Source organism: Equus asinus, chromosome 5 (genome assembly GCF_041296235.1).
Source record: "Equus asinus isolate D_3611 breed Donkey chromosome 5, EquAss-T2T_v2, whole genome shotgun sequence".
Lineage (NCBI taxonomy): Eukaryota > Metazoa > Chordata > Mammalia > Perissodactyla > Equidae > Equus > Equus asinus.
This window is the reverse complement of record NC_091794.1, coordinates 22,538,264-22,557,114: the sequence shown is the minus strand read 5'-3', so window position 1 is coordinate 22,557,114 and position 18,851 is coordinate 22,538,264. Positions and strand designations below refer to the sequence as shown.

The 18,851-nt window shown below is 34.6% G+C and overlaps 1 protein-coding gene across 4 annotated transcripts in view; it reads left to right on the top strand.

Annotated features, from left to right (window-relative positions):
- Positions 1-18,851, top strand: part of IQCB1 (IQ motif containing B1) — a 45,031-nt gene that overhangs the window by 989 nt on the left and 25,191 nt on the right. For 2 of the 4 annotated variants that reach the window (XM_044771502.2, XM_044771504.2), the window contains exons 3-8: positions 2,781-2,842; positions 4,254-4,365; positions 4,600-4,762; positions 6,813-6,942; positions 10,158-10,251; positions 14,098-14,197. In XM_044771502.2, the coding sequence (XP_044627437.1) occupies positions 4,266-4,365; positions 4,600-4,762; positions 6,813-6,942; positions 10,158-10,251; positions 14,098-14,197 (587 nt within the window). In that variant the 5' untranslated portion in view covers positions 2,781-2,842; positions 4,254-4,265. The remainder of the gene's footprint in view (positions 1-2,780; positions 2,843-4,253; positions 4,366-4,599; positions 4,763-6,812; positions 6,943-10,157; positions 10,252-14,097; positions 14,198-18,851) is intronic. The other 2 variants (XM_044771501.2, XM_044771500.2) reach the window with 1 other exon arrangement.

Sequence of the window (18,851 nt, the reverse complement as noted above, 5' to 3'; positions counted from 1 at the left end):
GAAAGTGCTCAGGTTCTGGAGCCAAGAAATTTTGGGTTGGAACCCCAGCTTCGAACTCTACAGTGTGACTTTGTGCAAACCGAAGTTATGTGTGCTCCTCGCTAAAACTGGGGAAAAAATAATAGTACTTAGACCTTAGAGTTGTTGAGAGGGTTAAATGAGTTAATACATGAAAGCATTTAAAAGAATTCGCGGCATATAGTAAAAGTTGTCCAAAAGGTTGTTTTTATTGAGGCTTAACTCTGCTATCATGCAATGTTTTAGGAGCATCCTTGGTGGCTGCCTTCTCTTCTAAATCGTGAATTACTCTAGGAGGTAGGAATTGCTGTTTTCTTTACAGATAGGGAAACTTGTCTTCTGACTGTGGTCTGTATTATTATCGTCTGTATCATCTATTTGGCACTTATATATAATTATTTTACGTGCTTGTGTGTGTGTGTGTGTGTGTGTGTATACTTTTCTTTCCCACCCAGAACATGAGCAGGGAATCTGTCCTGTATAAAATTTTTGTGACCCTTTCATCTAACATAGTGCCCTACACACATTTGGTGATAATAGTAACGTTTCAGTGATGTTTTATTATGTTAACCAGAGAGCAAGAACAGTGTTTTAAGCCTGTTTTACCTAAAAAAGACTTCCAATCAGAAGTCTGAGTTTCCATTTTGTGACAAGGAGAAAAGCACAGGGTCAAGAAATGGTGTTCTGGAATGCCCAAAGTTTGTGCATTTATTCATTCTTCCAACATGTATTTAAGTACCTGCCACATGCCAGGCGCTAGTCTAGCCTCCGGGAACGTAGTGGGGAACCAGAGAGATAAGAAGGCAGCCACCAAGGATGGTATGAGTATTGCCCTCGTGAAGCTTACTTTCTATTGTGAATTTTCTCCAAACATAGATTAAAGTGAATTCTGTTGTACTAGCCCAGAAATAAATAAGTAGATTAATGAACTAAATAGATTCTAAAAATATATCCAAGTGACGTTTCAGACTGCTTCTGTTATATCTCTTCATGACAGGTTGCCTCAGGAATTTATGACAGCTATGTGCATTTGTTCTTTTTTCACCAATCTGTGATGTCATCTAACTTAAAAAATTTAGATTTTGGGCTAGCCTGGTGGTGTGGTGATTAAGTTCGTGTGCTCTACTTGGTGGCCTGTGATTTGCTGGTTTGGATCCTGGACATGGACCCACACACCGCTATCAAGCCATGCTGTGGTGGTAACCCACATACGAAATAGAGCAAGATGGCAGAGATGTTAGCTCAGGGCCAGTCTTCCTCAACAACAATAAATAAATAAAATTTAGATTCCTTTCTTACACCATTCACAAAAATAACTTACATGTGTACTGAAGATATAAATAAAGATATAAGTAGATGAAGATAAGTAAAATAAAACTATAAAAACACTAGAAAAAATTAGGAGAATCTATGTTACCACTTAGGGTAGGTAGAACCCTTCTAAGCATGACACAAAAGCAGAAGCCATAGGGATAAAGATTGTTATACTTGACTATATAAAAATTGTAAAACTATGGTAAAGACACCATAATCAAACTTAAAATAATAAATGGCAGACAAGGAGAAAGTGTTTACAGCAAATATAAAGGATAAAGGTTCATATCCATGTATGAAAAGCTTAAAGCTTCCACGAAAGAATAAGACAAGCCAGTAGAAAAATTGTTAACGGATATGAATAGAAAATATATAAGAGAAGAAATGGCCAGTGAACATGAAATGTACCTAACCTCCCTAATAATCAGAGAAATACAAATTAAAACAAGATGCCATTTTTCATCTAACAGGTTAGCAAAAATGTAAATGAGAACATTATGTATTAGTTAAAGGCATAGTAAAATGAGCACCTGCATATGTTGTTGGTGGAAGTATAAGTTAGAACACCCATTTTGGAGAAAAATTTGGCATCTAATCAAAATTTTTTTGTTTTTGAGGAAGATTAGCCCTGAGCCAACTACTGCCAGTCCTCCTCTTTTTGCTTAGGAAGCCTGGCCCTGAGCTAGCATCTGTGCCTATCTGCCTCTACTTTATATGTGGGATGCCTACCACAGCATGGTGTGCCAAGTGGTGCCATGTCCACACCCGGGATCCAAACTGGTGAACCCCGGGCCACTGAGAAGCAGAATGTGCAAACTTAACCGCTGTGCCACCGGGCCGGCCCCCACCTAATCAAAATTTAAAAAATATGTGTCCTGCAACCCAGTCATCCAACTTCAAGGGAAATTCACCCTAAAAGTACTAGCATGAGTGCATAAAGACATGTACGTCGATATTCATTGCAGCATTGCTTGTAATAGCATACACTCTGAATAACTTCCAGTAGACAGGATGTTTAAATATACTTTGATGTACACTTACAAAGGAAGCATAACATAATGCAGCCATTGGAAAGAATGAGATAACTCTATGTTTACTCTCTTAGAAAGTTGTATGCCTACTCTGTGCCAGGACTTGTTCTGGGCTTTCTTTAAAATATTTCCATGAAACGTTTTTTTTAATGTCTGCTGCCAGTCCTCCTCTTTTTGTTGAGAAATATTGGCCCTGAGCTAACATATGTGCCCATCTTCCTCTACTTTATATGTAGGACGCCTGCCACAGCATGGCTGATAAGCCGTATGCAGGTCTGCGCCCAGATCCAAACCAGTGAACCCTGGGCCACCAAAGCGGAGCGTGTGAACGTAACTGGTTGGCCCTGGGCCAGCCCCCAGAAAACTTGTTTTTTCGTGATTTATATTTTACCTAATAAGGGATGATTTTTGTTTTAGGCCAAATCTTCAATATAAAGGATAGATTGTGGTGCCAGTTATGAAGAGTAATAGCTAAAAAAGTGAGTGAGAAGTAGGTTATTTGGGAATATGTTTTGTATTTTTACTGTTTTACTTGGGAGAGAATATAATGAACATTGTAATTAAAACCACAGACTTTGAAGTCAGACTGATCTGAGTTTGAATACTGACTCCACCACATGCTGGTGTAACCATGACAAATTTCTTCTTCAAGCTTTATTTTTCTTACCTGTTAAATGGAGATGACTGCAGGCTCTACCTCACAGTCCTGTTAGGATTAAATAAGATAATGCACATAAAAGCACTTAGCACAGTGCTTAGCTCATAGTAAACACTTAATATATGTTAGCTTTTATTAATTGTAATAAACATTATGCTTTTTTTAAATGATGATATCTTTGAGCTTTGAATGCCTTAAATTAAAACTTTTTATAAAGAAAAGTTTTAGAAACAAATTGAATTGGGATATGGAATTTTTAAAAATTTTAACATAATTGATTTTATTCACTGTGCTGTTTATTAACAATCTTTGGTTATCTTATAATTACTTAACATTTCTGAGTTGCATGTTGGGGATCCCCAAGATCAACTCCAGTTTCAGTGATTTGCTAGGAGGGCTCACAGTTTTCAGGATGTATAGTCATATTCATGGCTATGATTTATTATAGTGAAAGAATACAAAGCAAAATCAGCAAAGGGATGTCGCACATTGGGTGAAATCCAGAGGAAAGGAGGTGCAACTTCCAAGGGTCCTCTCCCCATGGGATCACTTAAGACATACTTAATTCCTCCTGCAGTGAGTTATGACAACATTGAAGTGTTGTCTACCAGGGAAGTGCACTGGAGACTCAGTGACCAGAGTCTTTATTGGAAGATAGCCATGTAGTCATCCTCTGCTGTTACGTACCAGAATTCCAAATTTTAGGAAGGAAAGCAGGTATTCAGCTTAAACCACATTGTTTTTACAAACAGTTTAAGCACAGTAAACCACTCTTATTAGAGAACGGTGGAAACCCTCCTGAAATCCAATTTCCTAGACACCAGCCAAGGGCCAGCCTTTGAAAGGATAGCAGTCTCAGGCTTGTGTTAGCTCTTTTCTGCACAGTTTCTCTTTTATGATAAAAGAAAATTCCTATTCTAGGATTGTTGTGCAGATTACAGAGTGAATGTGAAGCACCAAGCACAGTTCCTGACTCTTAGTGCACAATAAACAACACCCACAGTAGCTGTTATAGTAAGGTATAAGGGTCTCTAGCTCTTTTAGAGGTACACTAATTAGAAAAACCAGAGTTTTCTATAAGGAAGAAATGGAAAAATCTATCCTTAACTTCTCAAACAAAGCAGGCAAAGCTAAGTTTTCATTTATGTTGAAACTATACTTCAAACATTACCTAGGGAATGAATATTTTAGGGCCGTTTGACCTTTATTTTTCTGAATCTGTTAAAATATAGGTGATATGAGAAATGAAGCCAATAGGTACAGACCCAAGGATCTTATCTCTAGCTGCTGAAGTTGCAAAAAGTCCTGAGCAGAATGTCCCTGTTATACTGTTGAAGTTAAAAGGTAAGAAAATCTTTTAGTGATTGGCTAACACTATTTAAGTAACAAAACAGTTCCATCATGGGTACAATTTTAGCATTTGTTTCTGATTTGTACAGAGAAGTCTTAGGATTGTGATAAAACAGTGATTCTTTTTCTTTTTTAACAAATTTTTAGTTATTATTCAACCTACAGAAATACAGATAGCTCTTGGATTATTGAACAAAAGTAAGTATATCTTATTTCCTTTTGCCTTAGAAATAATAAACAACACACCTTTAGGAAGCTCAGAGTTGAAGAAAATCAAACAAGATATATATTGTTATGACCTCATTCAATATTGCCTCTTGGTCCTCAGTCAAGATTGTTCTCGGATCCAGGGTGGTTGGACTACAATTTCCCAGCTTACACAGATATTAAGGTAAAATGAAGCAGTAAGTGAGCTTGTTCTTGAGGAATGTAGTAGTAGATTCTTACTTTCAACATTTGCTCCTTTTTATTCATCTGCCTAACAAGCAGTGGCAACATCCTGTGGTAGGTTTATGGTTGTACTTTTCCTTCATACTATATATTATTATTCATAACTCTGTATTTGTGAATATTTCACTATCTAAAATTTCACTCCATAAGCTCTATGAAGATAGTGATCATGTCTTTGCTCACTACGAAATCCCAAGTACCTAACAGACTCTTTATTGACTAAGGAATATATGAAGAAATGAAGATATTAAGATAGAAATGAAGATATCATACAAGGCAGAATGAACTAGGTGCTGAAATGAAAAGCGTAGCAAAGTACTATAGGAGAACAGAAACAGTTTGTTTCATTTTGTATTGGTTTAGCTATCTCAACTATATATATATCTCAACTATATATATATATAAAATTTAGAAGTAGCATTTACTGATCTACTGCTGTGGTAGAAATTAAGAGAAAAGAGATCAGAATCTTTTTTTTAAAGGAGGCAATAAAATAAACCAGATGTTCTCAGTGTCTCAGAAGCCACTTCCTAATTAAGTAACAGAAAGCGTGCATTATTAATTAGATCTTAGCTTTCAAAACTACTTACTCCTGATAAAGGCCAGATTCAAGGTATACAGTAGAAAAAACAACAAATGTACATAATATTCTTTTTTATACTTTAATTTTCAAGATTATTTTACCTTAAGTAAATAAAATCTTGTGTCTTTGTTTTGATTAAATATGTTAGCTCTTGAAAATATTGCTTGAGATAAGGTCTCGGGGGGTGGAATCCAAGTCTTAAGAAATCCCCGTGATTGTGAATGCACAAAAAACATTTCATTTATTAATGATCTCAATCAGAATAGGTACTCTTGGGGCTGGCCCTGTGGCCTAGTGATTAAGTTTGGTGCTCTCCACTTCAGTGGCCCAGGTTCAGTTCCCAGGTGCAGACCTACACCACTTGTTGATGGCCATGCTGTGGCAGCGAACCACATACAGAATAGAGGAAGATTGGCACAGATGTTAGCTCAGGGTGAATCTTCCTCAGCAAAAAAAAAATCGGTACTCTTAAATAGTTAACTTTAGGAACCAAAGAGAAAAGAGAAACTAATAGATGTGAGCATTAGTCCATTAACTTTAGGAATTGATGTGAAAAAAAAAACCAAAACGTGATACACTGAGCATTAGCCAGTTAAATTTTTAGCATACTCAGTAGGTAGTTACTATTGCTTATCAGTGTCTGCACATTTTGTGGAGAAGCCTCAAACAGCAGTACTTACTTATTAGAATATACACATAGAGACCATTTTGGATTGGAGCCTTTTTATGGTATTAGTCTACATAAATACCTTTTATTATTGAGACTTCTGAATTACTCATTTTATTTCCAGAGAGTGACTTTTATTTGCAGTTTCAAGAGGGTCCGTTTCTCTAAATGACTTTCTCTTCTTGTAAAGTGTTCCTCCTAGAGTTAGGTTTTTGCTCTTTCTCCTTCTGATGTAAGGAATATGCAGTCAGATACTTTGTAGATTTTAGGAAAGTAGATTTATTGGAAAGTAGAATTGATATAAAATTAGAATGTTTGATTTCCTAATCTGTCCCTTGCAGACTAATGCTACCCTGGGTATTTTTCAGCTATCAGATGTCTCAAATGTATCAGTTAACACAAATGAATTATGGGCTCAAGATATCGTATTGCTTTTAGAGTGTAGCTCATTCACTGAAAACTTGCCTCATTTTTCTTTATTATGAGCCAAGTGTATTTTGTTTCCTGAAGGGTTGACAAATAGGTTGTTAGGACATATGAGTCCTGGTAAAGCCCACACCACTGTTTACTTTTCGAGAAAGTTGTTATACTAATTTTCCAGCAGAAGTTCTTATTGTCTTGGGAACAAAAGAAAGATACTAAAAGTTCTCATTAAAGGTACAGTGTCTGTAGAAGCTTTAGCATTCAACTGAAATTTATAATTAACACAAACTGAGTCACAAACTTGTGCTCTTATTTCAGCCATTGCTGTGTGGGCTTGGAGCCAGGAGAAGATGCAGAGGAATTTTACAGTGAATTACTTCCCTCAGCTGCAGAAAATTTTCTGGTTTTGGGGAGGCGATTGCAAACATGCTTCATCAATGCAGCTAAGGTATATGTGTTTCATTAGTGTTTTTTAGCCAAAACAGTTTAATTCTTGAGAAGATGTTCCATATTTTTTTCAAATGTTGCAGTATTTGGCTGAAAGTACAATTAGAGTAGTGGATTCAAACATTTTTAGTTACAACTCCCCTCGTCCCCAAAAAATCTCTGGTTTTGAAAATTTTAAAGTGCTGGCTGAAGCATACTGTATGACATTTTGAAGGATTTGCCTTACTACTCAACTTTGAGGTGCACTCACAGACATTTATTTTCATAGCATCTTCCTAAAACATACCTTTTACTTAAACGAACAGTCAAGTATTGTTCTCTAGGCCCAAGGCTTTTCCCGGTAGCTCCAGTGGTGAAGAATAAAGGTGAACTTTCTGTTTGATCTTTTAAATCTTCTCTAACCAAAATATTTCAACTCAAACGTAAGGGTCATTTCAATACAACAATATTTCTTGGGTGAATTGTGTTACATGCTGTATATACTCTTTCTTTTTTGGACACATGGGTTGTTTAGAAGTATGATGTTTAATTTCCAAATGTTTGAGGATTCTCTTCATGTTTTATTAGGGATTTCTAATTTAATTCTATCGTGGTGAGGTAGCATACTCAGTATCATTTCAATCCTTTGAAATATTTTCAGACTTGTTTCATGGCCCTCTGTGTGTTTTATCTTGGTGAATGTTTCACTACAAGCAGTCCTTGCTTTGTGCAGTGCTGTCTTAACTGAAACTCACACATATCAGAACCATGTAAAGGTTTTGATATGCACAAGTTTCATTTAACATGGTACCATGCAAAAGCAAGGACTCTGTATACTTGAATGTGAAGTCTGCAGTTGTGTATAACTAAGTCACCATGGGATGTTCACTTCCATTTGAGATGCTTTGAGTATATAAGGAATAGACACAGTCTTGCACTTAAAGAACTCCCAGGCTAATAAAGTAGACAGCAGTTTTAGCTGCTTCTTATAGAAAACTGACAGATGTATTTTTAATTCAAAAAAACAATAAATAAAAAAATTATGAGTGAGATTGAATGAGATGTACAATAATATGGACAGCATAGTGGTTTGGATATAAGAGGCATTGTTGGCAGAGAATTTAAGTGGTGGAGTATATGCTTTCTGTGTAATAGGTCACAAATTCTACTTGTAGCATTTCCAGTGGCATTTTGAGGGATGCTAGCACTAAATAAATATTTGTATATTTGCTAGATTTAATTTAATTCAGGTCAGTTAAAGTGGCATGAACTATGGAAATTGTGTTGGACTTGATTTCTTCTTCAGGCTCTGCTGCAGACTTACTCTGGGTTCTTAGGCAAATCACTTGATTTCATTCTACTCAGTTTCTTCCTTTGTAAAGTGATTTCTATCTCATGAATAGCTCAGACCATTATGAAAGCTTTGCATTTTCTTCAAAGTGCTTTAATATTCCTCCTTTAAGGGCAATAATGTATTCTTTCTGTTTAAATACTTTAATACTTTTCATAATACTTTCCTATTCTTTATAATGGGGTTTGTATAGAGATAAAAAATTCTTTAGTACATATGTCAAGAGAAATAAATCATCTATAGAAAAAGAGGGCCATTTGATCACAGGGCAAAGTTAAAATGGGATAAAAAGGAGACAACAAGAAAACTGAATTTATTTAATAGTTCTATCTACCTAGGTGATTCCCAATCAATTTTTTTTTTTTAATTAGCCAGCATATAGGTAGTAGATCACATAGCGGGACATACACAGGATGGTCTGGCCTAAACTGCAAACTGGTTAAAATATACACACACATAGACATATATACACATACATATGTATGTATGCACATACATATATATATGTTTTATATATAAGAATAGAAAAACACCATGCCACAACTAGAAGGACCCACAACTAAAAAAATGTACAACTATATACTGGGGAGATTTGGGGGAAAAAAGATTGGCAACAGTTGTTAGCTCAGGTGCCAATCTTTAAAAAAAAAAAAAAGAATAGAAAATCACCTATGCAAGAATTTTGAAGTGATTTAAGGGTGAATTTTATTAATCAGTCTTGGGAGCTATGAATTTATGGGTGACATTATCTAGTGAGTTTTTAAGGAAAGTAGGAAGTATAGGAGCCCAGCACTTTCCTTTGAGATTGACAGTAATGAGGATTATCATGCCCTTTCTGCTGTGTCTTTTGGTGAAACTGGCAAAGGCAGTTTATTGGACTAAAAAGATTCTTGATCTAATGTGACAATTCTGTTTTTTGTTTTTGATTATTATATTTAAGTTAGCACATATCTATTTAGGCACCTATCTAAATCTATGCTAGAATAATAGAAAATACATTCATTGTTGTGGAGAATAATCATAGTGATCATAATGTTTTTGCTGTTGCCATCGTTACTTTTGTGCTACAGTACAAACATTCAGGGCATGGATAAGATTAGTGGCCTTTATACAACTTTTTGCTTAAGTTTCATGGCCAGTAAATGACAGAATGTGAATGGAATCTGTTTCTTATTTCTCATTGTGGTACGTACCCTAATCTAGAATAATTTCTCACCCTACTTTCCAGAAAGGAGGAAGCAGAAAAAATTGTCATTTATTTATTGAATAAATATTTATTGAACATTTACTGTGTGTCAGAGCTGTTTTAGACACTGAGTGTATGGTGGAGAGCTAAATGACATGGCCTTTTAGGTCTCATGGAGTCATGGAGTAGAAGCTGCAACGGAAGTGCACTAATAGTAGTGCTTTACATACTGATACCTACTTTTCCATAGTGCAGTGATTTTCAACCCTGGCTGCGTAACCAAATCACCCACCTAACTTTGTAAAAATACGCATGTCCAGACTTTAACTTTGGAGATTCAGAGTCCTTATGTTTGGACTAAAGCCTGTGCATGGGTATTTTATAAAAAGCTTCTCAGGTGATTCTGATGCATGGCCAGTGTTGAGAAATGCTAGTGCATCAGCTGGTAGGTCTTATACTACTTATATTGTCTCATTTGACCTCTGGATAACAACCATTTCTAATAAGTAGAGTATTACTAGCCTATAACGACACATTAATTTTTTATAAATTAAGAAACTGAAGGCTACAAGATCATGCACCTCATAAGTAGCTAAATTAGATCCAGAAACCAGGTCCTCTGACTCCCCAGAAAGAAGTCTCTTTTTTTTCAATCAAACAATTACAGAAAAGTAAATTGAATTTTTGTGTGTGTGTGAAGGGTGAAGAAAAAGATGAATTACTACACTTTTTCCAAATTGTGACTGATTCTCTCTTCTGGCTTTTGGGAGACCATGTTCAACTCATCCAAAGTGGTAAGAGATAAGATTTTTAATGTAACTGATAGTCATTGTAGAGTCACTTCTAACAGTTTCATCTTTTTTCCTAAAAATAAATACCTTCTTGACTATACAGATAACCATAGTTAAATGAAACCACCTTGAAATAACCCCCCCAAACTAAAAAATAAAAGCCCATTTGGATGTTCTAGCTTTAAATAGCCAACATTGGCAGTGTGAATATTATTTTTTAGAGGAAAATTGCTAAGATATAACTTTGTCCTTAGCTTTTTCTATTTAGCAAATCCAAGATAATAGTTGATAATTTTAACAATTTAGTCTATGGAAAAAAATTTTTAAGTTTCAATGATTAAAGTTGTATTTTAGACAGTGTGAGAGAAATCTCTATGTACAGAGTAGATATGATTTAACTCCTAGTGTAAGTATTCATGTAAGAGTAAGCTTTTATATAATGACATCTTACTGAACTTAAAAGTGATTTTTTGGGTATTTCTACACTTAGATTGAGAAGTATAAATATATGTTAGTTTTATATTATGTTTTTTTAAGACTCATAAAGTAATCCTTAATGATAATCATGGCAACATTCCTATCCTCTTGAAAGATTTAATCTAACATAAATGTAACTATATAAGAACAATATAAGAACAGTGTTTGATTTTTTTTTTAGAAAATAAAAGTTGAACTGAATTTTTATTTTTTACTTAATTTTTTTCTCTCAGGATTATGCATGCACATAAAAAGTCAAATAGTTCTGTAAGGATTGTTTTTAACAAACCACAATCCCTGGCTGCCTCACTCCATTTCCCATTTTCCAAAGGCAGCTACTTTCAATTAGGACAACTAATACTTTTGGCAACTATATCCATATAGAGCTAAGTAACATGCTTAGATCCTTCCCTTTTCTTTTTAAGCATTGTCTATTCATTTCCCATTATGGGACAAATATTATAAAGTTCCCAATTTAAAGAACTGTTTTACAAAAAATATGAAGTACTTAGTCTCACTGTAGTGGGATGTAAAAGGCCTAGTAAAGAGAGAGACAGCAAGAGAGAGAATACTTGAATAATTTTAAAAATATGTCATATTCCTTTTCGAAAATAGTAACTATAACAAATGACAATGTTCCTCAGGTCAATCTGAGATTTAAAATGTCAATAAAGTAGATATTAAAACTAAGTTAAACAATTTTAAAATCCATATGCAAAAAATAAATGGGTACAAAATTGGGTTCTCCAACAACCTTTTTTCTCTCTAAAAGAATTAGCTCCTTGGAGAAATCTTGAATACCAGATATGAGGGAAGCAATCAAAGTCTATTAGGATTCTGTGAAAAGGACTCAAAAGGCAACATAAGGAGGCTTCTTCCAGCCAAAACTGGGAAGCTGGAACAGTAATAAAGATAATAAATATAGTGGATTGAAACATCTCAAATATAGTGAGACTCTTAAAAAATTATCATTAGAGTCTGCTAGAGAACCACTTCATTTTGAAAACTGGTAAATGAAGGATCCAGCATTTATCCTCTCTTTTCTTACATATTGATGAGGAGAAATTTCTTTTTATAAAAATATTCCAACTAGTATGTGAAAAAGGTATGATAAAATAGTTACATTTTGCATCCCTTAGTGAATGAATTAACAGATTTAGGAATTAATCATCCATCACTGTCAACATATCAAAAAGAGAGACAACCAGATGTTAAGTGCCTCCTAATGGCTCATCATAACCTCACATATGAAATTTATGTGCCAAAAATTCAGACCCAAGCCATTTTGATCCTCTAGCTCCAACTGCCAATTTATAAAAGGTCAGAGAAACATATTAAATTACACTCCAGGAATGCAGTTAGCAAAACGAGACTGTGGGAAGCTTATAGGACAATTGACATAGTTTCGTCAACAGATAAATTGCAAGAGGGAAAAAAAAAGTAGAAGAGGAATCCATAGATTAAAAGAAATTTGAAAGATAACCAATTACACTGTGTGAGTCGTATTTGGATCTTGACTCAAAACTAACTTTTGAAAATTCTCAGAACAGTTGGAAATTGGAACATGTACTGGATATTTGATAAAATTAAGGAATCATGATTATTTAGGTTAGATATTGGTTATGTTTTATTTTTCAATTATTCATATCTTTTGGGAATATATATTGAAATATTTGCGGGTAAAATGACTTGATGTCTTGGATTTGCCTCAAAATAAAATAGGCACGAAGTGGATGGAATAGGTGAAACAAAATTGGCTATAAAAGTTGATCGTTGTTAAAGTTGAATGACTGGTACATACAGAGTCATTATACTCTTCTCTCTGCTCTTATGTAGGTTTGAAATTTTTACTATAAAAAGTTTAAACAAAGAAATGGGTAAAAGTCTCAGTTCTTATTTGGAGAACCACATAATTATCTGACTACACTTGAAAAATAGAATAGGGCTCCAAAAATAAATTATATAATAATACAAGACAAAGAGTATAAAAATAAAATGGAATGACTATTTAATAAATTATTAATTTTTTCAATGTGGAAAAAAGATAAACTTATAAACACACTACTTATTACATGATTTCAGTGAATTCAAAGTTAATGAAATAGTTATTAATGAATGGAAATGGACAAAATGGAATAATATACTTATCCCAGCTACAGGAGAGAAGTTTTTAATATTGAGTTAATAAAAAATAAGCCATAGAAATATTTAATAGTAGTTGAATTGGTTTTTTTTTGCAAGGAAGATTTGCCCTGAGCTAACATCTGTGCCAGTCTTTCTCTACTTTGTATGTGGGATGCCTCCACAGCATGGCTGATGAGTAGAGTAGGTCTGCACACGGGTCTGAACCCACAAACCTGGGGCTGCTGAAGCAGAGCACACGGAACTTTAACCACTTAGCCACGGGGCCAGCCCGTGGAATTGTTTTTGAAGTTGTTAAACATTTTAAAAGAATTGGTGTCTGGCAAAATACTGAAATATTGGACTATGTAGATAGAAATGAAGAACAATAGTTAGTATGTGAAAGAAATCAAATATGTTCCCTCGGGAGATAGAAAGAGGAGAATAGTGAAGTTGTTCTGTAGAAGCTAGGGTAGTGTTCATACAGCTGCCATGCCAGCATACCTGAGCCCACTTTAATTAAAATTCTGGTCAGTTAGCAGAGCAGGGAATAGAAACCGACATTTACTGGGAACCTGCTCTGTTCTAGGACATTGTGCAGTAGTAGCCTGTGACAGAGCTATTATTTATGGTTTTACAGATGAAGAAATGGATGTTCTGAGAGGTTAAGCAACTTGCATAAGCATCCAATGCCAAGTCTTTATAACTGGCTGCTCAGAGCCTAAAAATTATAAACCAGTGAAAACAAATGTTCTATAGTTAATGATTTCATTATTATTTAAGATATTAGCAAACATGATATATAGCAAGTTTTCTAAGGACATAGGCCACTGATTACAGTCATCTGTACCATTTCCATTCCTTTATATTCTCTCTTCTTCACAGGAAATTTGATTTTATTTACTAAATTCACTGCTAGAAAAAGAGTTTCAGATTTAGCATATGTTATATTTTATTTTTAATTTAAGGGGAGATAATAGATTTTCTTAGGTTGGTATTTGTGGATGCTTTCCATTTATAACTGTTTATAAAAATGGAATGCCTATTTATGGTTATTGAAACTGCCTATCCTAAAATCATTTTTTTTGTGCATTGTATTTATAATAAAATCATTTATTGTAAAGTATACAAAGGCAGGAAGTTTAGCAGAAATTGTCATGCTTTGATTTGGGTTTGAAAGCACAAATGAATCCCAATTGTATCATCATAGAATCTTTGTTTTAATCTTTCTTTTTTTTCCTCTTCCTTTAGTACTACAAAGTGATCATTTCTTGCACTTACTGCAAACTGACAATGTTCAAATAGGATCTACAGTCATGACTATGCTACAGAGCATACTACAGATCAACAGGTGACTTGGTTTTACAAAATATAATTTTTAATTTTTGATCAGAAGCATTACCAATTTTATTCCAGTTTTGCTGACATCATCAATTGCATATGGTTGTATGTGACACTTACAAAGCTCTATTATTAACTTTGTCTTTAAGGGAAAAAAAGAATATAAAACACCACAAAAGACTGGAAATTTATTATCTGGTTCCTATCTTATCTGAGAGCTTAAGAAGATTTTAGACCAAATCTCAGGCTTAGAGAAGAAAAATTACTGTGACATCTCAAGAAAACCATTGGGATCACAGTAAAAAATGCTTAATCATATATTTATTTAGCAAACTCACTGTCGTGCCAGGTGCTGTAGAAGGGCATAAAAGTAGTAATAGGAAGTTTCCCCAGGTTAAAATGGAAGGGCAGAGTACAAACAGTTGAAATAATTGATTTTTTCAGTTCAATATGGATTTATTAAGCATCTACTATATGCCAAGTATGTGTCTGTCACTCAGTTTACAAAGTTAAGATATAAACCTTGTCTTTAAATAGCTTAGCGTATAATGGAAGACAATGACACACGAACATAATTCTGTTATAGTATATTAACTTAGGATGTTAAAGGTGTGTGCAAGAGTACCTCAAACTTACAAGGAACACTTCCTGGAGAAGTTAACAGCTGAAATGAAACTTTAAGGATGAGAAATTAGCCAGGGAAGAAGGAGGCAGTATTTCTAGGGAGAGGTAACAACATGAACAAATGCACAGACATAAGAAACAACATGCTGAGGGTGAAAAGTAGATACAATTTGTTGTTGCTAGTGTTTAAAGTTTGGTATGTGGAGGTGGCTAGCAAGGTTTGCAGAGACTTAGTTATGAAGAGTTTATGTGCTGTGTTAAGGAAACTAAGTCTTATCCCATAGGCATTGGGGGCCATTGAAAGATTTTTAAAGTGGATGAAAATGGTCAGATTACATTTCACTTATGTCACCCTGGTCACTGCATGGAGGAAAGATTTAAGGGGGACAAAACTCTAGACAAAGAAGGCAGTTAGAGGATGCTGGCAACCATAGTTATCCAAGTGAAGTAATAAAATCTTAGCCTTGGGCATTGGTTCCAGGAGAATGGATTTTATAAAATAGTGAATTAAAATCATCAGGACTTCAGTTCCACTTGTGATTGAGATAGAATAATAGAAATGGATTTACCCTACCACCTGAAAAAAATAAACACCAGGCAAAACATGAAACTGGACTTCAGTCAATGAAAGAACATGAGTCCTGAGAAAAAGGAATGAACAGGGTGAACCTAACAGTTTTCCTAACTTATAGCATTGAGAGAGTTTTCAAGCTGTGTTAGGGGTAACCTAGCGAGACTGAGTTGAAGAGATATTGCTGAGAGTCTGGGGAGAACAAATGGCAAGAGTTCGCAAGATAGAATACCACAGAAGAAAGAGGTACATGCAGAACGCCAGAGATCTGCAGAGGGTCCCCTTCAAGTATTCAGTAGAGTACTCATCAACACATACGTGTGAGGAAACCACCCAGACAGTAGTCCAAAGAATTAAAAGGAAGAGTACCGGAACCTCACACAGAGCCAAGAATACTGCCTGATTCCAACAGCCAAACTGGAAAGCCTCATGAATAGTGGCACATTGCGTATAGTATTCAGGAAGGTTTCTCCTTGGTAACGAGGGGATAATTAGCACTAAACTGAGCACTATTCTGGACCATCCAAACAAAATAAAAGCAAGACCTGAGAGGATCAAGTTATATCTGAGTAACTTAACTGCATCTAGTTATTGAAACTGCCTACATCTTAAAATCTTTGTTATAAAGTATACACAGGCAGGAAGTTTAGCAGAAATGGTCATGCTTTGATTTGGCTTTAAAAGGATGAGAAAATCCCACTTGTGCCATCAAAGAATCTTTGCTTTGATCTCTTTTTTCTCTTCCTTTAGTAATACAAAGTGATCATTTCTTGCAGTTACTACAAACTGACAGTGTTCAGATAGAATCTACAATCATAACTATGCTATAGAACATTCTGCAGATCGACTTGGTTTTACAAAATGTTACTACTTTTGCTTAGAAGCATTATCAATTTGATACCAGTTTTGCTAAAGCCTTGGTTGCACATGATTTGTATATGGCACTTGAAAATCTCTAGCCAGAAGAAAACTCAAAAATGTTTTTAGGAATACAAAAATATCCAGCACCCAACGAGATAAAATTCATGCAAGTGCTAAGCATGCAAACAAGCAGGAAAACAGGACCCATAATGAGAAGAATCAGTTGATCAAGATCAAGTATGTTAGAATTAATAGACAACAACATTAGGACAGTTATTATTTCATATGTTCGAAAAGTTGAATAGAGGCATATATGACATAAGACTCAAACTGAACTTTCATGTAGACATGTAAACTACAATCTCTGAGATGAAAAATACACCGGGCAGGATTAATATTGCAGAAGATTAGTCAACTTGAAGACATAGCAATAGAAACTATCCAAAATGAAATGAACAGAGAAAAGGAATGAAAAAGAGAGAGAGAGGGAAGAGAGAAAGAAAGAAAAGCACATCAGTGAATCAGTGATCTGGATAACTGTTTCAAACAGCTTTATATAGGTATAATCAGAGTATCTAAAAGAGGTAGTAAAATCAGAAGAAAATATTTGAAGAAATAGTGGCTGAAAATTTTCCAAATTTTTTTTTCCTGCTTTATTTCCCCAACCTCCCCCCACCCCCACCCCCCCCATACACAGTTGTATATCTTAGTTGCAGGTCCTTCTAGTTGTGGGATATGGGACACTGCCTCAACATGGCCTGATGAGCGGTGCCATGTCCATGCCCAGGATCCGAACCCTGGGCCACCACAGCGGAGCCCGCGAACTTAACCACTCGGCCACGGAGCCGGCTCCCCCAAATTTGATAAAAACTATAATCTTACAGATTAAAAAAGCTCATTAAACCCCAAGGACAATAAATATGAAGAAAATTCTACACCAAGGCACGTTGTAATCAAAGTGCTCAAACCAGTGATAAAGAGAAAATCTTAAAAGCAGCCAAGGGGGAGAAAAGACATTATATACATACAGAGGATGAAGATAAGGATGACAGCAACTTTCTCATCAGAAACAACACAAGCAAAAAGATAGTTGAGCAATATCCTTAAAATACTGAAAGAAAACAACTGTCAAACTAGAATTTTATACCTAGCAGAAATATGTTGGAAAAACAAAGGCAAAATAACTTTTTCAGAAATCACCAGCAGAGCCACACTACAAGAAATGTTTAAGGAAGTTCTTTAGCCAGAAGGAAAGTAGATCTACACAAAGGAATGATGATTAGAAATGATAATTATATAGGTAACTGTATAAAATTATTTTTCTTATTATGACAGTATTATATGTAATATAACATTTGCTTATACAAAGATAAGGGGGTTTTAAAACGTGTATTAGTAAAATGTATTACAACAATAGTATAAAGACTGGGAGGAGAGAAATGGAAGCATACTATTGTATGCTTAAAAGTAAAAGCATGAAAAAAGATATGCCATGCTAACACTAGTCAAAAGAAAGCTGGAGTGCCTATATTAATATCAGAAAAAGTAAACTTCAGAGCAAAGAATATTACCAGTGATAAAGTTATTTCATAATAATAAAGAAGTCAATTCACCAAGAAAACATGTTTATTGACCCAATAGCAGAGCTTCAAAAATTGATAGAACTACAAGGAGAAATAGACGAATCTGCAATTAAAGTGAAAGATGTCAATATCCCTTGCTTGATAATTGATAGAATAGGTAGGCAAAAAATTAGTATGACTACAGAAGATTTGAACAGCAATATCAGTTTGATCTGATTGACATTTTTAGAACGATCTATCAAACAATGGCAGAATGCACATTCTTTCCAAATGCAAATGGAATATTTACGAAGAGACCATTTTCTGGGCCGTATAACAAGTCTGAATAAACTTAGAAGGATTTTGTCATACAAAGTATGTTCTCTGGCCTCAGTGAAGTTAAACTGGAAATTAATACCAAGAAGATCTCTGAAGAATCTCCAGATATCTGGCAAATAGTAATGCGTATCTAACCCAAAGGATGAAGAAGAAATAAAAAATTAAGTTATAAATTATTTTTAAGTGAATGGAAATGACAACATATCCATATTTCTGGGATACATCTAAATTAAAGCAGTACTTATAGGAAAATTTACATCACTAAATGCCTATATTAGAAAAGAAAAAAATCATTGACATCAGCATCCACTTTAAGAAACTAAGAAGAGAGAATTAAACTAAGCAGAAGAAATCATAAAGATCAAAGCAGAGATCAATAAAATAGTATACAAAAACAATAAAGAAAAATCAGTGAAACCATAAGCTGGTTCTTTGAGAAGACTGATGAAATTAAACCTATAACAAGACTGATCAGGAAAAAAAGAGAGTGAAAACTGCCAATATCAGGAATTAGAAAGGAGACAACACAATAGAGTCTATCGAAATTTAAAATATCATAAGAGAATAATATGAACAACTTTATGTTTGTCTAGATTAAATGGGTAAGTTCTTTGAAAGACACAAACTACCAAAACTCATTCAAGAAGCAATAGATAACCTGAATAGCCCTATAACTATAAATTGAATTTGTAGTTAAAACACTTCCC